Source organism: Phyllopteryx taeniolatus, chromosome 12 (genome assembly GCF_024500385.1).
Source record: "Phyllopteryx taeniolatus isolate TA_2022b chromosome 12, UOR_Ptae_1.2, whole genome shotgun sequence".
NCBI classification, from domain to species: domain Eukaryota; kingdom Metazoa; phylum Chordata; class Actinopteri; order Syngnathiformes; family Syngnathidae; genus Phyllopteryx; species Phyllopteryx taeniolatus.
This window is the reverse complement of record NC_084513.1, coordinates 22,672,863-22,694,721: the sequence shown is the minus strand read 5'-3', so window position 1 is coordinate 22,694,721 and position 21,859 is coordinate 22,672,863. Positions and strand designations below refer to the sequence as shown.

The 21,859-nt window shown below is 42.1% G+C and overlaps 1 protein-coding gene across 5 annotated transcripts; it reads left to right on the top strand.

The window, feature by feature from the left end:
• Positions 1-20: 20 nt before the first annotated feature.
• Positions 21-21,785, top strand: ddx3xa (DEAD-box helicase 3 X-linked a). 5 transcript variants are annotated; one of them, XM_061792178.1, is made up of 20 exons: positions 21-342; positions 987-1,038; positions 1,239-1,286; positions 2,231-2,290; positions 7,957-8,064; positions 8,401-8,524; positions 9,347-9,451; positions 9,540-9,639; positions 9,714-9,849; positions 9,954-10,051; positions 10,128-10,226; positions 14,335-14,495; positions 14,580-14,724; positions 14,809-14,953; positions 15,161-15,211; positions 15,810-15,991; positions 16,080-16,197; positions 16,312-16,465; positions 16,528-16,649; positions 18,923-21,785. In XM_061792178.1, exons 1-20 carry the CDS (start codon positions 298-300, stop codon positions 19,006-19,008), a joined length of 2,139 nt encoding a protein of 712 aa, XP_061648162.1. In that variant the 5' UTR covers positions 21-297; the 3' UTR covers positions 19,009-21,785. The 5 variants fall into 5 exon arrangements, with proteins under 5 accessions (XP_061648162.1, XP_061648164.1, XP_061648163.1 ...); XM_061792180.1 differs by lacking the exon at positions 2,231-2,290; XM_061792179.1 differs by lacking the exon at positions 15,161-15,211.
• The last annotated feature ends 74 nt before the right edge of the window (positions 21,786-21,859 follow it).

The following is a 21,859-nucleotide window of genomic DNA, read 5'->3' as shown; positions in this document are numbered from 1 at the left end:
GCAACCCTGCTGATATCTCGCGTGAGCTGAACGTCCAGTGGCTCATTCCAGCACGTTCAACCCCGCCGGCAGCATCACCAGCGACCCCTTCCTTACGAAGCTCAAATTTAGAAAGAACTAAAGTGTCGGCGTTTTATTTATTTTTAGGTGAACGTCTCGTTAGCTCTTTAAAGTTTGTATGTTCTAATTGTGTCTAAAGAGACGAGGAAACAAAGTTGCAGTGTAGCCCGGTCGCGCTAACAAAGAAAAAAAAAAATCCTTTCTCCTCAGAAAATAATCCCCCACTACTTTCTAGTTATGAGTCATGTGGTCGTTGATAATCCACACGGTCTAGATCAGCAGGTAAGTGTTTTATTTTGGCTGTCTACTTGTGACTTCTAGTGTAAAAATGTCGCGCTTTGCCGTCGAGCCTCGTTGCTAGCTCGTGCTAAAGCTAACATGGCGTCTGGCAAAATGGAGTCGGCGAGAAGAGAAGCTGGTGATGGCGGAGGCCTCGTAACAAGCCGTCGACGACAATTCTTGCTTCAAACTCTTCTCGTTAACTGACAAGTTTGGACGCTAAAGCTTTCAAGTCCACACCCACACGCTGTCAGGCGGTCGTCTGGCGTTTACGGTGATTAAAACGAATTTGTGGGCGCTAGCATGTACCGGCAGGTATTTGGCCTTGACAACCTGAAACGTGGCGCAGGAGGAAAAAAAAATCCCCAAGTGTTGGCAGCGGGTCTGAAAAGCTCCCAAACCGCACCGAAAACATTCGCATGAACGCTTCGTGCGTTATCTCCAAGTACGTGTCGCAATTAGTGCGTTTCCTTGTGTCGATGGACATCTTCCCATAGCGCTGGCCCAATATCCCGTCGCTCCGTCGCCATCGCATCTTCAAAGAAAAAAAAAAAATTGGCACGATTTGGTTTTCTATACTATGCACAATTTTACATGCAGTTGTTTGAACATAAACCTTTTGTTTGTATTTGTCGTTTATGTTGTAGCTAGCCGCCCTAGACTTGAACTCTGTTGAGGGACAAGGTGGAGGAACTGGCAGTAAGTATTATTATTATTTTTTTTAACTCAGATTTGTTTGTCCTTTAAGCATGTCAGTTGCAGTGACAATTGGGGGATGTGACCTGTGGGGTACACTGTGGAATTTGTAGATCTGACCTTGACTTATCTGTTTAGGGTCATCATGTTCTTCTGCTCTTCAACTTTTTATTCAAATTGCTGCTTTACTCTCCTTTCTCCAGGACGTTACATTCCACCTCACTTGAGGAATAAAGATGGTCCCAAAAATGGTAAGTGTTCAAAGTAGCCTGCAGACACCTTGGCTACCTCATCTGGTTCCCTTTGTTTCAAGTTTTCTAGGGCAGCAGTTCTCAACTGTTTTCACCCCTGGGACTCGCATTTTTCTATTTGTTGCAAAGTCGCGACCAACTTTGATAGAAGTTAAGGACATGAATGTATACAAATATCCTCTGAAAACATAAGTCTATAATATTTTTTTAATGCCGCTTCAAATGAGTTTGCGGTAGCGCCAAAGGCATATTGCTTGCCATGATGTCCGTCAGCCAAAGGCTGAGCTGCACTGTATTTGTTTACAGACTAAACTAGTTACCAGAGAACGAGGAAGTAACTTGTCACTTTCCTGTGTTTTGTGTGGGAACATAGTGTACTGTACTGGAAAAATCAGAATAGGAATACATGTGTGTGTGTATATTACTAGCTGACCTCGACCCACCAGTTGAGAATCACTGCCCTAGAGTATGGTGAAGGTAGCCAAAATAGAGAAAAGTACAAGGCTTGAAGCTGACTATTTTTCTTGTTTCCCAGATGTTTGGTTATCCTGTAACAACTTTCAGTACAGTATTCTATTTTGCCATGGTGCATAGACTAGCACTAATGGCCACTGTGAAGCATTTAATAGTGGGTGGAGTTGGGCAAGTGGTCTTACAAATTATAGCAGACATCAAATTCTCACTCTAGACTGCCCACGTGTCAAAATGGGTCCCAATTTGAGCAAACGAAGTAACATTTTTGGTCCATATGTGCTCATTTGCACAAAGGTGTTCTGTTTCTCCTGCTACTATGACAGCAGATGGCCTCTTATAGGCTTCACGATGTGTAGTGTGCCAGGCACAGCTAGCTCACATCACTTTACACTCGAATACATCTTCTGTAACACGCTTGACGATGTTTTCGTTTTTTTTTTCCTCCCCCCAACTGTGCTCTTATTCCACAGCAGGAAATGCTTATTCCGCTGCTAGAGAGTGTGGTTATTCAGTGGCACCAGTAAATATCTGTAAGTCCCTTCTATCTGCTTTCACTGAGGGCAAATCTGCATTTCCACATGCATGAAGTAGCCATCGCAAAGCCAGTGTGAAGGGGTGGGGCGAAGTTAGATGGGTAGTGATGCACCCAAATGAATATTCTTGACCAAAACAAAAAAATGAGGAACCCAAGGCCGATACGCCAAAAGAAATGATCTATCAAACTTTATTTGTAAGCGCTTTTCATACAAAAACAATTAAATCAAATGAAATTGCATTTTTGGCTCTGGCTGCAGAGCTGCCAACTGATAGAAATTCACTTCCAGAACAATTTGTCTGAATTTCCGTATTTTAACATGTGAAGGACATTACCGCGGGTCAGTTATTGCAGAATATTATGTAATAGGATAGAAAGAATTCTGCATACTGTTCAGTTGCACAATCTAATCATTACTCTCTAATAGTGGTGTGCCGATCAGTCGGCCACCGATCATGATCGGCCGATTTCCGTGGAAAACGTGATCGGCGCTCGTGTAGCAATACCTTTCATTGCCGATCACCCGCTGCTCGTACTTTGCGGCCTGCGGAGAATGTGTGCAGTGTAGCACAAGGCTGGCCACTTAATCCAAATTTGTGCGTTCTTTAAAATTTTTATGGACACTACCGTTGGGGTTTACTGTAAAACTAAATGTGCAACAAAAATAATTGACCTTATTAAAATACAACAGGACGTTTTAGAAATTGCCATCTTATGCTAACAGTTAATGGAAAACCCTATTGATGGGCTCGGTAATATTAGGGAAGGATTTACCTTCAAATAACGAATATTCACACACACACGGCGTAGTAGGTCAGACAAGTAATATAACAAACTCACAGGCATATATTCATAATTTGCTAAAAATAATTGTATTAGTTATATTGACTTTCTTCTTCTTATTTTTTAATAGCTTAGAGGACATGAGTAGTTCCACGCATGCGTCATGCCACACTGCCCCTAAAAGGCCAAAGTGCGCACAGCAGCTACAGTTATTGACTATAAAAAGATGCGCTTTTTTTTTTTTTTTTTTTTTAAACCAGACTAAACCTTTCCTGTTTTACGGGAACTAGGTTACAAAAAATATTTCTATTTATAAACATTGGCATGTTTTTAGCCATGACTATTAATACATTTTTTCATTTCTATTTTAATATTTGGTGGTGTCCCCGTCGTTCTCCTATTACATCTAGATGTGTTAAACGACTCAGGACAGAGCACCTTTTGTTTGAAGCCCCCAACTTTGCAAGTGATCAAAAGTATTGGAACAGACATTACTAAATGAACTTAAAAGAATAACATTTAATATTCTGTGGCATAACCCTTATTTGCAATGACTACATCAAGGCCTTTACTGCAGCCGCTTTCATTTCTTGTTTATTTCTGGGGGTTTCTTCCTTCAGTCTCCTCTTCAGGAGGTAAAATGCATGGTCTATTGGGTTAAGGTCCAGTGATTGAATTGGACAGTCTAAGACCTTCCACTTCCCCCCCCCCCCGATGAAGTCCTTTGTGTTGGCAGTGTGTTTTGGGTGATCGTGATGAAGCTTCTCACGATTAGTTTGGATGCATTTTTCTGTAAATTGCCAGACAAAATGGTTTTGTAGACTTCAGAATTCATTCTGCTGCTACCATCATGAGTTACATCATCAATAAAGACTAGTGAGCCCGTTCGAGAAGCAGGCATGCAAGCCCAAGCCATGACATGACCTCTGCACCATGCTTCACAGATGAGCTTGTGTGTTTTGGATCATGAGCAGATCCTTTCTTTCGCCGTACTTTGGCCTTTCCATCACTTTGCTAGAGGTTAAGCTTGGTCTCATCACTCCAGAAAACTTTGTTCCGAAACTTTTGTGGCTCATCCCTCTACTACTTTGCAAAATCCAATATGCCTTCCGATTCTTTTTGCTGAAGAGTGGTTTGCATCTTGTGGTATGGCCTGTATATTTATTCTGTCTTCTTCGAACACTGGATTGAGATACCTTCACCCCTACCCTGTGTAGGTTGGCAGTCATGTCACTGATTGTCGTCTTTTGGTTTTTCTTGACAGTTCTCACAATGTTTCTGTCATCAGCTACTGTTGATACCCTTGGTCGACTTGTTTGATGTGTTTTGCTCAATGCACCAATAGTTTCATTCTTTTTCAGGACATTCCAAATTGTTGTATTGGCTACTATGCACAATGTTTGTGCAATACCTCTGATCGATTTTCCCTCTTCTCTCAGCTTCTAAATGGTTTGCTTTTCTCCCATAGACAGCTTTTTGGTCTTTGTTTGCTTAACAGCAAAGGCAGTTTTCACAGGTGAAACCCAAAACCAAAAACAAGCACTATCTAATGCTTAAGCAATCAATCTAAAAGGCAACACCTGAGCAACTAGAAACACCCATCAGTCACATGTTCCAATACTTTTCCTCACTTGAAAAGCTGCTCTGTCCTGAGTTGTTGAACACATCTCGATGTAAATTCCATGAAATAAAAGCTGCAATTCTCAACTTTTGTCTTTTAATGTGAAACCCAAATGTCTTCAGTATACAACGAATTTACTTTGTTGTACCAATACTTTTGGAAGGGACTGTAGTTTGGGGGGGGGTCGCATAATGATGTTCGACAAGCATTGCCTTTAGTATCCAGAAAGCAGGGAGGTTGGACAACTGTTCAATGTGGACGTGTCAGTTTTATTTTGTTTTGTTCTGAAACCAAAAACCTTTGCACCCTTTTCAACTGGGACATTTCGGCCCCTGACATTTCGGTGCATCACTTGCTCTTCACGTCAGTTTTAACCATAGGTTTAAATGATGTGCTATGCTGCTGGGATGCTTGCAAACAACTCAAACTTTTAGGACTGCACGAGCCTTCACAGAATTTTAAACTTCCCCTTGTCATTTTAATGCTAGTCATTAACCATTGAGCTTTTAGCAAAATGGAATTTGAGTTGACATCTGCTTGGTAAAAGTGTGGCTGCAATTGCTTGTTAGTTAATCAATTGAAAAACAGTAAGAAAACCAAATCCAAACTGCTCACCCATTAGTTTATTGACAGTATTGTCTAACTAGTATTTAATTGTATGTACATTAACATCTGCTTGTTACAATTTGTGTATTGATTATGTAATTACGCTTTCTTATGTTACAATTTGCGTTTGTGTGGTTGACCACAATTTCCCGCTTCATTCACGGAAGAAATGGCAGTCTTTTGGAATTGATCTTTTGGGGGATTTTCCCAGAAATGTTGGCCGAACTAGTCGGTTATTCCACCGTACACTCAAGGCCATATTTGATTTGCAATCTTCAAGTTCCACTAGAGGGCCAGGAGACCCGCAGAAATAACTTGTCTGCGTCACAATGGCCACAACCCCGAGATTGGTAATTATATTAGTGCCGAGTCGAGGCCTCGCCCGCTCATATTCATGCCGTGTGAGTCTTTTATTTATTTATTTATTTTAATATAAATAGCCTGCTTCCCTACCTTTGCTCAGTTTACCCGGGACTGGCCTCTCAAGAGCTTGCCCTTTACCATGCCCACACCGGGGCTGGCCAGACGCACGTGGTACGGCCTGGCATGCCCTCTGGACTCTCGTCAGTGGAGCTAAAACCACACAAGTGTAGTGATGGTGCCTTTGATTACTTAATGCACAGAATCACTTGTGGCTGTTTTTAATAATAAGAGGTTTAAAGTCCTCCTACATAATTCATTGTTTGGTCCCATTTTCGCCACAGTTGAGGCTTGAGCGCAAAATGATTATTTTAGCAAAAGGTAGCTTTATCCCTGAATAATCCTCCGTGTGTTGACAAAGTTGGTTAGGATTTGGACCTGAACCTTTTATTGGATCCCAGGCTGGATAAACTGTAGTTTTACTGCATTTTAACTCGAGTTAAACACTGCTGTCGTAGGGAAAACGGTCGAATACTGCAAGAATAATTCTGAAAGTCCTTGCATATAGGTCAGGACGGTAGCATGCAGCCTGCTGCCATCAGACGGGTGTTGGCACTTTTATATGGTCATTGAGCTGATGTGTCAAGTGAGGTTCCACTGTATTCATTTACTAAAACACATCTTGCAATGCAATAAAGGGAATGAGTGGAGGACAGGAGCCTCTTAAAGTAGTAGTTACAGGTCTGAGATCCAGAAGTCTTGCTTGTTTGTAGGTGACCAAACACTTATTTTCCACCATAATTTGCGAATAAAATCTTTAAAAATCAGACAATGTGATTTTTTTCTTCTTTTTTTGGATTCGCTCCCCCTCATTTTGTCTCTCATAGGTGAGGTATGCCTATAATGAAAATTACAGGCCTCATCTTTTTAAGTGGGCGAGCTTGCACAATTGGTGGCTGACTAAATACATTTTTGCCCCACTGTATATACACACATGCACAGAATGACTGCAGTCAGCAGAAATCGCTTGGTGGGAGTCTGTGTGCAATCAGTCAACTTGCATGGTGGTTAAAGGATCACAACCACTCTTGGTGTCACCACAGAAGCAACACTGATTTGTGTTGGTTCGTGGAGGAAACCCCTGGCAACAAAAATGTGCCCATTTAACGCGTGCGCAATATGTTGGTACTTGACGAGGCAATGCTTTTATTTGCCTAACTGTTCAGACTTAAGTTCAAACATTCCAAAACTTTCAATTCCATTGAGAAGGATACAAGCAGTCCTGTCAACTACTCCCTCCCCTCATGCTTTCATTTCTTTGCAAATGAAAGTTATTTTTGTGGCACTCTGAAGCAGCAAGAAGTGTTTGTTGCGTCATGATTTAAATGCCTTCAGACGTTGCATTGTCTCAATTGAGCAAATGCTTGAATGTTGTTCATATGATTGGACTGGTTTGCCGTGCGAAACAATTTGCACTGCTCGAAGCATAAAAAAATGCTCATGCACAACTTTGTTCACTTTTGTTGGGTCCCACCCAGTCTGAGATGAGTTCCTCACATTCTAGCATTTGGATTGGTTTTGCTTATTTGTTGAATAACATTCCAATGGGCTGTGTTGTTCAACCGGAAAGCTAAATGCAACGGTTTAACCCTGAAAGATTTCCACAAATGCTACATTTTAAGGTTGTTGAGGGAAATGAGGATTACCAGTATGAGGATTTATTGGTTTTCTTCAACAGTGAGAGTTAAATTACTGCAGTCATTATTGGAGAGATCTTTTTTGTCATGTACAAGTCGTTTCAAGATAGTTTCACACAGCTTGTCAGATATAGCAAAGTGGGACATTGCCGCAACCAGCCACTGTCACACAGCAACACTGTGTTCCACAATTACCGTAAATCAATGTTCCCCAACCTTCTTTGCACCGCGGGCCGGTTAGGAGTTGACATTTCCCCCCCCATGAAATCTGGCCATTTTATAGACGGAATTGCTAGTATCCTTCTCTCTTTGAATATTAAACTATAAATGGACATATTAGTTCAATTCAAGAAATCTATGCAACACACTAGTCAGAATCATCTTTATTTGCCAAGTATGTCCAAAAAACACATGAGGAATTTGTCTCCGGGAGTTGGAGCCGCTCTAGTACGACAACAGACAGTCAATTGACAGAACACTTTTGAGACATAAAGACATTGACAAAAAAAACCAATCACTGAGCAGTAAAGGGTTGCTAGTTATCTGGTAGGGCCGTCTTCACAAAACTGATCCAGCACTTTTGATTTCGCCAAGATTCACCTGGATGGGATGGTGGCCGCAGCAACGGATTTGTGAACGGCTACCACGACAACCGCACAAATGGGGGCTTTGGAGGGCGTGGACCCCCTCGCCATGATCGAGGTGGGTGTGGCTCCTTCCACATTAACAGTGGTGGAGGCTCCTTTTAAACAGCCATTGATTGCAAAATGCAGGTGGGAAACCCCTCTCTTGCCTTAAAAAATGTCTCACTGTAATGCTGTTTGACTCAAGTAGGCAAAATGAAGTCCTCTTTTTTTAGTCATTTAAATCTGGCAGGCTTGTTAACACTGTGGTGGATCAGATTTACAAGACATTTTCACTTTTACATGGACTTGAAACCAAAGGTATTAAGGGAAACTTGAGCAATAATCAAATGCCACCTGCTGGCCTGAAAGCATGTTTTCAGGGAACGTCTGTCTTCTTTTCTGCACCTGCAAGGATTCGGAGGGGACGGGAACTGGGGCGGGCAGCCCAGAGACAACACCTTCAACAGCTTCGGCGGACGGAACGACAGGTCAAAGTCTGCCTTCTTTCATGACCGTGGAGCAGGCTCAAGGGGAAGGTGAGACTCCCAATTGTTCTCTTTGCCCGTTGAGTCTGTTTAGAGGATTTCCTATGGTGAGAGTATTTAATCAACCGCCAGTATTTTAACCTACACGTTTAAAAAAAAAAAAAAAAGTTACTGTAATTTCTCGTGTATACTACACATTTTCCCTCCTAAAAATATTAAAATTGATAGTGCGCGTTATACATTAAGTATAAAGAAAATGAAAAAAATAATTTCACGTAAAAACGTAAACCAGTACCTATGGGTTGTGGGAAAAAAAGTGTACTTTCATGCCAATATGACATGTAATGTCTAATATTACAAATTTATACATGCCCAATTCAGCAAGTTCTGATATTTTACTTTGGGAAGGGGGCAGTATTAGAGATGGCCACAAGTTTTGTTACGTTAAGCTTTTCTACATTAAGCGTTTTACTGGCCCGACCTGGAGGATTTAAAATATAAATAACAATTATGTCAGCGCATGCACACAGCGCAAAATATTTCTTTGAAAAAGCCAAATACGGGTAATTCAGTTTTTGAGCGTATGGATCGCAGCATATTGATGGTGGGTATTATACATGGGTAGAAGGGTTTTAGATTTTTGGGGGTGCCGCATTATACTCGAGCAGATTAGGTACGATTTCTTGTGGCCTTGCTTATTCTTAAAAATGACAAGTAATCCATAAATCTTCTTTTTGAAGGTCTTAAATGCCACAATTAAACAACTTTGCTGTATTGTCTTTGGTCAAAACGCTTTTTCACTCAAATACAAGTTTTTTTTTTTTTTTATTTTTTTTTTTTTTTTTTTTTGTTTTTTTTTTTTTTGGTGATCAGGTACGAACGTGGCGGCTTTTCTGGCGGAGGAAACAGCCGTTGGGCGGAGGAATCCAGAGACGAGGATTGGTCCAAACCGACTGCTCCCAACGAGCGTCAAGAACAGTAAGTCACACATGACTTGAAATATCAAACAACCTGCTGTCGTTTTGTTCTGTGCGCACCTTAAACGTGTATGATTCTCATTTTCTAGTGAGCTCTTCTCTGGCAGCAACACGGGGATTAACTTTGAGAAGTATGATGATATACCCGTGGAGGCCACCGGAAGCAACTGCCCACCCCACATTGAAAGCGTGAGTTAGTCGTCGACAGTTGCGACGATCCCCTTACGTTTTCGCACAACTGACTATGAATTCACTTGTTGTAGTTCCACGACGTGGACATGGGGGAGATCATCATGGGAAATATCAACCTGAGTCGCTATACGCGTCCCACTCCGGTCCAGAAGCACGCTATTCCCATTATCAAGTCCAAGAGAGACCTCATGGCCTGTGCCCAGACTGGTAGGATGTGTTCAAATTTTAGAGGCAGAGATGGCAGAATCGCTCACTGCTGTTTTGAATGATTTATAATCTATTGTATATTTTTTTTATGTGCTTTATTTTAGGATCTGGAAAGACTGCCGCTTTCCTGCTGCCCGTGTTGAGTCAGATCTACACAGAGGGGCCAGGAGATGCTCTGCAGGCCGCTAAGAATAGTGGACAGGTAACCTGTATAAAACGCAGCTTTGCCTCCAACTTTGAACGCCGTCGACGTAATGAAACATTTATGAACCCAATAGGAGAACGGAAGATACGGGCGCCGTAAGCAGTACCCAATCTCCCTTGTCCTTGCCCCCACCAGAGAGCTGGCACTGCAGATCTATGATGAGGCCAGAAAGGTGAGCTCGTGAGCACAGCACTGTCTGCTGCCATCGGAAACAAGGCAATACATTTTGTACCTTTAAACGGTGTTAGTAATAACAGTAGTAAGAATTAGGGCTGGGGGGGAAAAAACAGACTTACTCGGATAAGTTGTCTTAAAAAATAGGTAGACACAAATATCTCCGCCTTGAAGATCTGCCAGCGCTGTACAAGTCAACTTCCATGCAGGCGTATCCACATGGACTTTACCTCCATTCTTCTGTATTCAAACTCCCTTCAGTGTATTGGCACCCTCTATTGGTGGAAAGTTGGAGCTATAATGTCTTGCCTTGACTCTCCCTGAGATTGGCTGGCGACCGGTTCAGGGTGTACCCCGCCTTTTAATACCAATTATTTTCTATTTCCAACGTTCCACATCTTAAAGTACCGAGCAACTAGCTTGATGTTAAGCTTGCTCAGTGATAACACAACCGCATTGGAACACAAAACTAGTTCAAATCCCGGTCACAGACTGGAGCAAGCAGGAGAGTCTAGGCATCCATCCATCCATTCATCCATCCTTCCATTTTCCATAGCACTTATCCTGCCGAGGGTCACGGGCCTGCTGGCACCTATCTCAGCTGATTCTGGGCGAAATTAGGGATGTCCCGATCCAACTTTTTCATTTGCGAGCCGATACAAACGTTTCAGCCTTGAGTTGTGGCCGATATCTGTCCGATCCGATATCAGCAATAATCATAAACATACTTTGCTTATTTTGTAGTATGGAATGTGATAAAAGGCTTGATCGGGTGAGAACACTCAAAAAGCTGACCCATTTATTATTATCCAATGGGTTACATAAAGTAACTTTAAACATAAGGATGTACTACAGTTGAATAAAATACATACATTATATTTTAGAAAATTCTGAAAATAACTTCAGTAAAGCCAATAAAAATGGATTGAAATTGCGACGTAGTCACTGCTTAACTTAAACATAAGCATATTCTACATTTGAATAGATTAAAGCTCAGATGACAAAGATGTTATGAGGTCAGTTAAAATTCATATTTGCATTTGTTATGTAATACATGCACGTAACTTCCAGGAAGTTTTCAACCATAGTTTAGCTAAAAAGGAGGTTTTTATGACGCATATTGAGTCCTCCCCGATCATACCCGAAGCTCAAGACACCGGGGTGTGGTTACTCTATCCACCACAAGGGCTAACAGAAGTGATGTTGCAACTGAGAGAAACAGCGCTCTACACACTATACACAATGGCGAGCAACGTGTTGGAATATTTGGAGGAGGAGGATTTTGACATACAGGAGCACCCAACTGAACTTTGGATCGTCAAAGCTCACCCATAGCTGAGCACGTTTCTTCCCGTCGAGTGACTTTCACTATCCACTGGTCACGTATTCCTCTTCATTTGGAAAGCAAAAAAAAAAAAAACCTCGCCGCTGCCTGAACCATTTGTACAACCAAATGCCATACAATAAACCAGCGTGACATCGTTAAATCATACGACAACAAACATACAAGGACAAGAACAACATCATGGAGCAATAGCACACAACGCCGAATGAACAAATTGTTTGGCTTGTGCGATGTCACAGTGCCGGAAAGAGACAAAGACCGGAAGGCGCATTCTGCATCATATTTATCAATTTAACTGCTGTATACCTGCCATATAATCACTTTTAATGGCAGATGTGGTTAGTAAAAGGGTTCTAGAGTTATCAAGAAAAACTAAAACCTTTAAGTAAAAAAAAAAAAAAAAATTGAAAACCGTGAAGAATAACCAAACAAGTTATGTGTTTTAAAGTGCAAAATACAGCACTTGCTTTCTCCACGTGTGGCAATACACTTTTAAACCTCTTGATGCAACTGTGGTTTAGTTCTGACAATGGTGTGGCGGATAGGAATCGTGTAGTGAGTCTCAAGGTGCTTCGCTGTCTCTGTGTGTGCCTCATTGATCGCGATTCCCGCTGTCCACGTCTGGGGCAGTAACAAAGATAGTACAAGTCGCTGCGTTCGACTATTGTTGATACAACTCGTTTTTCAGAGTGAAAGAATATGCCAGAGAGTACTTTTTATATTGCCTGTTTGTATGTGTTCATATCAGGGCTGGATGATATTGTAATAATAAAAGTGACCAGCAGAAGGACCTGTTTGGACACGCTAATAGAGGAAATGCAGCACGCGAACAATTTTGCTCTTCAGAATGAAACTAGGCAGGCACGCGGCAGCTGCGCGAGTGCACGAGGTACGTTCAGGGACACTGCGTAAATGGGAGTGAGTCTGTTCTTTTGTAACACAGTTTGTAAATGTAAAAATGGATGACTAGGAAAATTATTTGTATAAGATTGATTTAGTTAAAACGCTGTACAGTCATAATATGGAATTTGATTTGTAGTATAATAAAAAAATTAAATGGGCTCCAGCACGCCTGCGACCCTAGTGAGGATAAACTGTACAGAAAATGGATGGATGGATTTTAATATAGTCAGCCAGATCTGTGAGGAAAGCAAACTTATCAATGTTCTCTCACCATCGTTCCGGTCATACGGTGTTACATGGGGTTTTATTATTTTTTTTATTATTATTATTTATTTTTTTTTGCACATTAAGGACAAAAAGTCCTGTTTTTGTTTTAATTCCTCATTGTAAAAAGGCACCATTTAAGCAACAAGTTTTGTTTTCATGTTTTTGAGATTGTAGGGTTGAAAGCTACAGCTGGCTACTTGTGTGGACTGAATGGGTGGCTACAATGGGGAAATGAAATGCCAGTGTGTGTGTGTGTGTGTGTGTGTATATGTGTATATATGTGTATATATGTATATATATGTGTATATATGTATATGTATATATATGTGTATATATGTATATGTATATATATATGTATATGTATGTATGTATATGTATATATATATGTGTATGTATATGTATATGTATGTGTATGTATATGTATATATATATGTATATGTATATATATGTATGTATATATATATGTATATATGTATATATATGTATATATATATATACATATATATATTTCCCCCAAGTTGCATCCAGCTGGGATGGGGTTGATTATGGGAGTTGTATGTGTTCATATTAGGGCTCGGCGCCCTTTGCACAATGGTCATTGCACCGGACTATTGCAATATTAGTCTTTCGAACTGCTCGAAGTTCTAGAGGACTGCATCTTTTTGCACAATTGTAAAAAAATTTTTTTACCGGAAACAAATTCCTTGTTGTTTGGACATACTTTGCAAATAAAGATGATTCTGATACGTTAGGTAATCATTATTAGTTTAAAACAAAAAATGGGGGGGTGATTACTCGGTTTTTCGCCGAAATATCAATAATATATATATCAATCAGGATAATAAATTCTAAAAACATTTATTAACAGCCCTAATAAGAATAGTAATCCGTCGTTATTTTGCTGTCCATTTGTTGCTGATTGTGGGGTATTTTTTATTTTTTTTGTAAAGGTCAGTGTAGTGCAGTTACTCACCTGCTCATCCTTTATAGGCTAAAAGATTTAAATGTGGCAACAATGACTCACAGAACGTCAATTGGGCTCTTGTTCTTAGCAGAAAAAGAAACCTTACTGTGTATGCAACTCATTTGGTAAATCATCTTGCTTGAGGGTGCAAAGGACATGGCCGGAAAATAATTAATAGCTCATGCACACACTCATATTGACAAGAACAAATGCAAGTAAAAACACTACTGTAGTTTTAAACCTCACCGTAATGAATGCTGGGTACCCGTAATGCTTTTAGCTGACTACATTGTCAGGACTGTCAATGTGAGGAATGTAAATGGTTAACCGAGGAAATTGCCTGTACACAGCAAATCCACCTGGGTTGTTGTTCACATCACTCAAACAGGGCATGCCCAATAGGCACGTACTTGTGTAGTGCGCGTGTGGATGGATACCTCAAGTGGACTGATAAAATACCTGCAGCTCTCTCAAATGCAATTTCACCAATATTGAAGTGCCTATATGAAACCTATCAATTTATATAGTCCTATAATAATAATTCATCGCTACTTGGTGGTTTTAAGTTCCTGTGGGGGTTTTCTGCGATAAACGAGGTTTGGCATGTGTTTCCGTGTGCCGCTCCAGTTCGCTTACCGTTCACGCGTGCGCCCCTGCGTGGTATACGGCGGCGCCGACATCGGCCAGCAGATCAGGGAGTTGGAAAGAGGCTGCCACCTGCTGGTTGCCACGCCGGGCCGCCTGGTCGACATGATGGAGAGGGGCAAGATCGGTCTGGACTACTGCAAGTCAGTATAAGAGCAGGCTGAACTTTGAACTGGGAGGGGTGCTGGAATGTGTTTTTTTAAATTAAATTTTTAAAATGTTTGTAGTTACTTGGTGCTGGATGAGGCCGACCGCATGTTGGATATGGGCTTTGAGCCACAGATCCGACGCATCGTGGAGCAAGACACCATGCCCCCTAAAGGCATCCGTCAGACCATGATGTTTAGCGCCACCTTCCCCAAGGAGATCCAGGTCCGCACGACTAACTCATAAAACTACTACTTACGTATATAGATCATTTGCAAGTCCGAACGAGCGGTCTTTTCTTTTGGGCAGATCCTGGCACGTGACTTCCTGGAGGACTACATTTTCCTGGCCGTCGGCCGTGTTGGGTCCACCTCAGAGAATATCACCCAGAAGGTGGTTTGGGTGGAGGACAATGACAAGAGGTCCTTCCTCTTGGACCTGCTCAATGCCACAGGTGAGAGACTCCATTTTTTTTAATTATTATTTTTTAATCGTCATGTGAGTGATGTCTTTTGGAGAGTCGTCTTGTGATGTCCCCGCGCCAAGCTAAAAAGCTACAGTAGAATTCCTTCAATGTTTAGTCGTAGGCAGTCTGCATAAAGTGTGAACGCTGTGTACCACGCAGGCTTACACTCTGGCCTGGTTTTGGTTTTTATCTTAGTTATTCCCAATGAGGTTCAGGAAAGTGGGACAGATGCCCCAGAAAAGCCAGGTGAGTGTGAATACCAAAAAAGAAACATCACATCCCACAGCTCACCCCCCCCCCCCCCCCCCCCTTTTTTTTTCCAAATTTGTTTTATTTTCCCCTTTGCTCCCCAGCCAACATGCCGCTCAGTTTTTATTTCCACAGCGTGGACGTGAGCGGTTTCAAATGTCCGTCTGCTCAGTTTCCTGCCAGTCATTAAAGCTGGCACGGTCCTGTTCATTAAACGGGCTCATGCTTGAGGACTGGCGAGGCGGCGCTTTGGTTTTTTTGTTGTCGCTTTGGCGCAGTGGCGGCTGGCTGTAATGTGTGGAATCACCGTTCCTACCATCAACCCCTCTGCCATTGTACTTGTATATTAAGCTTTTACCCTGATTACACCATTGCCACATCTACAGTACTACTTTTTTTTAAACTCGAAACTGCTAATGAATGATAGACAGACATTAAGCTTCAGCAATCCCTTTTTATCCTTTCAAATTTTTCATTTTGGTTTCCTTTTGTCATGACCTAGACGAACTAGTTCCAACAACTCTTGTCCTTTGGCAGCAGAAAGGCACCAAATGGCAATGTAGTAAATGCTTTTCTTTTTCCTCTTTCTTGACAGGGAAAGACTCGCTGACTCTGGTTTTTGTGGAGACCAAGAAAGGCGCCGACGCTTTGGAGGACTTCCTGTATCACGAAGGCTACGCCTGCACCAGCATCCACGGCGATCGCTCCCAGAGAGACCGCGAGGAGGCTCTGCACCAGTTCCGCTCGGGACGCTGCCCGATCCTGGTGGCCACGGCTGTAAGTAATCCACTGGAACCCCAAAAAATGTGATTAGTATCATGTTCAGCGTGAACAAGATGACAAAATGGTGGACTTTGTTTACTAGGTGGCTGCGAGAGGTCTCGACATCTCCAACGTCAAGCACGTCATTAACTTCGACCTGCCCAGTGACATTGAAGAGTACGTTCACCGTATTGGCCGTACGGGACGTGTGGGCAACCTTGGTATGAAGTAATTTTCCATTTATTATACAGCACATCCTTGTACGCTCACACACGTAGTGCTTCATTTGCTCACCCATGTCGCAGTTTCCCTAACATTTGCGGGTTCGTGTGCAGGTCTGGCCACGTCGTTCTTTAACGACAAAAACAGCAACATAACCAAAGACTTACTGGACATTTTGGTGGAGGCCAAGCAGGAGGTTCCCTCCTGGCTGGAGAGCCTGGCTTACGAGCACCAGCACAAGAGCAGCACTCGTGGCCGCTCCAAGAGGTAACAAAGTCCATCAACGTAACGTGCCAACTCTTTATTGATTGATTTTATTTATTCGGTAGGTTCTCAGGTGGTTTTGGTGCTCGGGACTACCGACAGACGCCGGGAGGATCTGGAGGCTTTGGCGGCAACCGCGGAGGCCGCAACACCGGCGGACATGGAGGGAACCGTGGCTTCGGTGGAGGTAGGTCATGTGTCATTTTTCTCCATTGTAATTGTTAGAAGCTTTTGTTTTAAATTAATTTGAGCTAAGCTTAAAGTAGTGGAACTTCCTGTCTGTCCAATGAGAGTAAAAGTGGAAAATTCAATCAAAGCAAAAGAATATCGCTTTATACATTCACACAAAATGCTCATTTGTGCCCAATGAAAACATACGAAGTAATAGCTGTGGCTTCGTACTGAACTCTTGGCTAAGCGCACCTTCTCGAGAAATGGTAAGGTACTAGCCAAAGACAATGGGCAGCGTAGTATAATCACATTTTATTTTATGGCTGTGGACGAGCTACAAAAAACATTCTGAAAAGCTGAGCATTACAGGCTATTCCCACTTACTAATCTTAAGGAGACCCTGTATTCCAGTCTCAAGTTATTTACCAAGACCAAGTTGGTCATGTTAATATTAAAACCACAAACAGTGGAACCGTGATAGAACGGATTAAAAGGGAGCGGGGTTGGTCGTCCTTGATAATGTATAGTCAGTCTGTTTACATTGAAGAACTTTTTTTTGTTTGTTGCTAAATGCACCCATATTTACAGTGCAGTGCAGAATTTATTCATTTATTTATTTTAATTTTTTTTCTTGTGGCCTAAAACGCTCAGTACAGTAGTAGTTTTAAATTTTATCCAAACTTAGCACGCTGCTGTGCTTGGTCATGGTGACATTGTTGATGTACAGTACTCATTATAGCTGTTGCTTTCATGAGCTGCCAGGAATTGGTGTGCTTCCTAGTTCCAAATCCATTGCCAAAGGCGAACCACTTGACTAAAAAAAACCTAAAACTAACTAAAAAAAAAATTGCATGTTTTTGTTTTGTATTCCTCTGTTAACACTGCAGCTATGACACACTCGCTCTATTTGCACAGCTCTCTATGAACAATAGACGATAGAGCCATCATGACATGGCCGCCACGTAGGCACGGGAGGCATGTCTTTTGGAATTGGATCTAGTCATATTGTACAGTGCCCTCCAAAAGTATTGGAACGGCAAGGTCACCCCCTTTGTTTTTGTTGTATACTGAAGACATTTGGCTTTCAGATCAAAAGATGAATATGAGACAAAGGTTGAGAATTCCATCTTTTATTTCATGGTATTTACATCTAGATCCGTTAAACAACTCAGGACAAAGCACCTTTGTTTGAAGCCACCCACTTTTCAAGTGAGCAAAAGTATTGGAACATGTGACTGATGGGTGTTTCTAGTTGCTCAGGTGGTGACTTTTAGATTGATTGCTTAAACATTAGGGCTTGTTTTTAGCTTTGGGTTTCACCTGCCAAAACTGCTTTTGCTGTTAAGCAAACAAAGACCAGAGAGCTGTCTCTGGGAGAAAAGCAAACCATTATGAAGCTGAGAGAAGAGGGAAAATCGATCACAGCTATTGCACAAACATTGGCTATAACCAATACACAATTTGGAATGTCCTGAAAAAGAAACAAACTGCTGGTCCACTGAGCAACAGACATCGAACAGGTCGGCCAAGGGTATCAACAGCAGTTGATGACAGAAACGTTGAGAGCTGTGAAGAAACAGTCAGTGACATATGACTGCCAACCTCCACAGGGGTGAGGGTATCACAATCCACTGTTCGAAGAAGACGTCGAGAGAAGTATGCGGGCCAGACCACAAGATGCAAACCACTCATCGGGAAAAAGAAGCGGAAGGCCAAAGCTGGAACTCTCATTCTCATATTCATCTTTCGATCTGGAAACCCAAATGTCTCCAGTATACAACAAAAACAAAGGAAATGACCTTGCCGTTCCAATACCTTTGGAGGGGACTATATCTTTATCTGTGATGCTTTCTCTGCTTGCATTGCGCAACAGCCCCAGTAAACAACAGTGGCCAATACTGGTACTAACATACTTTGTCAACGGCAGTTTAAGTGACAAATGGAACACTATTTTTAGACACATTGTTCAGTCCCTCCGGTCCATTTTATTCGATATCTGTTACATCGGGGTCCGTTTTATCATGGTTCCACTGTATTAGCATTTCATGGCCACTACTTAGCATTTTGTGTGCACAATATATATGTTGTCGCCGCAATGAATTAATCCGCCCAGTCATGTCTGGGCCTCTGTACTCAGTCTCGCTTGAAAGAGTTTTGTACTTCTGGATCCAAATTGTATCACTTCATGTAGAATAGTTGGAGGAGGCCTGGTGGGCTACATTGTGATGGTGGGCAAGCGTGCGCTACTAGTTGAAATTGACGTCGCTGTGTTCGTTTGGCGTCCTCCAGGTGGCTTTGGAGGCAACTTCTACAGCGACGGCGGCTACGGAGGAAACTACAGCCACTCAGGAAGTGTGGACTGGTGGGGCAACTAGTCGCCAGAGGAGTAGCTTGCCATACCACCCTGATGGGAAACCACATGTTTAAAAAAAATAAAATTAAAAAAAAAAAAAAAAAAAAAAAAAAACCCCGCCAGACCATAACAACACTCCCTGTGTAGCTTCACTGACACACAGTACATTAGCAAGCCTGGTGCTCAGCCGGGCGCTCGGCTCAAAACGATCGCACTGGTGCGGAGTGGCGCTAAAGAAAGTTGGCGCACGGCAGCGGGGAGCGCACCTTTTGAGTGCCAGCACGGATGCTGGCATATATGCACAGTCATTGTATGAGGAAGCATTTTTGGGGAGAAGAATTGCCCCCAAACTGCCAAACCAACAACCGGAGGATCACTTGTATGTTAATGTACTCTGACTTTTTGAATTGAAACAGGATCAATCTGTGTTCTCATTTCACCAGATGGGAAAATGGCCAAGAGCTCTAATTGTAGTTTTGACTGTTTAGTTTGGAAAATATTAGAAAGGTTAAAAATAAAGAGAAAACAAGCTGGTATGTGATCAAACCTTGGCAAAAACTGGGGTGTTGTGGCTCTCTGAGTCACGATTCCATTTGAACCTCAAATTTTCTAGCAAACAGCTGACGGGCCCACTGTGCTGCTCTGAATGATCCGCATTTGAGTTTCTTTTCTGCTCACTCTATCCTGGACGGGCTCCTTTTTGATTTTACAACGAAGGCCACGGTCGTTGCTCTCAAATGCGCATTGCCCGGTTCAGTGCCAGCAATGGCTGACGTTTAAACCAACTTGTTACTCCATTTTCTTTTCCTCCTTTATTTCAATTGACTTGACAGTGTTGCGGCAGCTACCATGTTACCGAGCGCTAGCTACGTAAAGTGGGCGGTGTTTTTGTTGTTCACTTTTTTTTTTATTTTTTATTTTTTTACTTAAAACATTTTCAGTGTACAAAAATCTGTTTTTTTGCGTATGCATCCAAACAAAAGGCGCCTGCATCAATGGTAAAAGTGGGCCGCATTAATAGGACTACCGCATCGGGGGGGGGCCTGATCTCGCACCGCGATGGTCCTCATGTGCAAGTGTTATGTTTTTTGGTCAAGGTGAAAGGTCACGTGAGTCGCAGGCTTAGCAAACATTCTTTTTCAAGCTGCGTTTGGGGTGGGGGGGGGGGGGGGGGCACAGTTCATCGCTTTAAAGCAGGCGTGGTACGTCTGATCGTTTCGTACACTTTGCGGACTTCCTAAAGGTTCCCTGACCCTGCTTTGAAAGTTGACTAAGGGTTATCAATTAACCAGTAAAATGAGAAGGCGGGGCAAAGCAGAACGAGCGCAGTTGTCATTGGTGAAACCACTGGATGGGGGAGGGGTCCGCGTCCCCTTCGTGGGGTCATTTAAAAGTACCGTCTGCTCTGTCACACGTGTTGCCCGTGCTCGGATTCTCGTCAGGTGCGTTGTGCCTTGAAAACGTTTTTTAATCAAAATATTCACGCGAATGAAAGCAGATGCACTGAACAGGTCGAGAAGCTGAAGTCGAATGGTGCTACTTGATTTTGCCGCGTCGAGACCCGCGCGTGCGCATGTATGTGCCCATCAAGTTTTACTAACGTTCTTTTTATTGCACATCCAGAGTTTTATATAGATGTCTGGCATATGTGTCCTTAGGCTTCCAAATACAGTGTAAGGAGATTGTTGGCGGAGTAAAAAAAACAAAACAAACAGCGCAGCTTGTTTACAAAGGGGGATGGGTTCTCAATGTTCAAAAGCAGGATTTATTTGGGACCAGGGGGATTTAGCAGTCGGGGGCGGGGGGAGGGAGGGGTGAATTTAGCCATTTGCACAGATTTCTAGATTCTACTTTTGCTGCTAGTTTTGTGTAATTTATTAAACATTTTTGACAAATATTTATTTTTGTAAGCCTCAAAAGTGATTCTTTGAAAGTTTCAGAAAACTTGACCAAAAGACAGTTTAAAAAAACAAAAAACAAAAAAAAAAACACTGGCACTTGAATGTTGAATGTCACCTGTATGCGTGAAATTTCTATATTCCGGGTAGTGTGAGCTTTTTAATGTTAAAGATACATCAGACTCTGTAACTACTTGATGATAAAATCCACAGCTGTGTTCAGGGCCTCCGCGGGGCCGGTCATCTGATTTATTCAAATTCTCCCAATTGGTCTGCAAAACAAAAAAATATGTAGAAAATGGAATTGAAGTAAAAAAACATGCCAAGGTTTGGAATCAAGCTGTCAAAGAGCAAATCTATTTCCTAAGTGTAGCGTCGAAGTGTTCTGATTCTTCTACTGTGTGCAAAATAACTCTTGATTTGGTCCGGTTCTTTCTCTCCAGTGAATGTCTGGCACATGGCAATCCGAAAAGAAACGAACATGTGGTTTATTGTCATTGTTGTATTTGCATTATATATTACCGCTCTCCGGTTCTTTCGCCGAGGCGGGTTCGTCGGGCCCGGAGCTTCCGGGCACGTTTCCGCCGCCGACCGTAGAACTGCAGAGCTCTTTAGATGTAGACTTTGCTTTCTGTATTAGCTTCCAGGCTAATGCGCAGTTTGGGGAATTAACTCTGCTGCACACTTGTATGATTTTATCAGAAGAAAATATGTTTGAATGCAAAAGTATCTGAAAAACAAACTCCAGCATGTTTACTGCAGTAGTAATAAGAGGGAGCGAGAGACGCCTGTAGCAATGCGGCCCCTTGCCTATGGGGGCAGCAAACTTTCTAATTGGTATTGATTGGATGGGCTTTGTTTCTGTTGAAGAAATTATATATTAAAAAATCATTTGTAATTACTTCTGTCTGTGGTCTTTATTTCACTAAACTAACTTTCACAAATTTACATGAAAATACTTGGTTTTCACCTGAA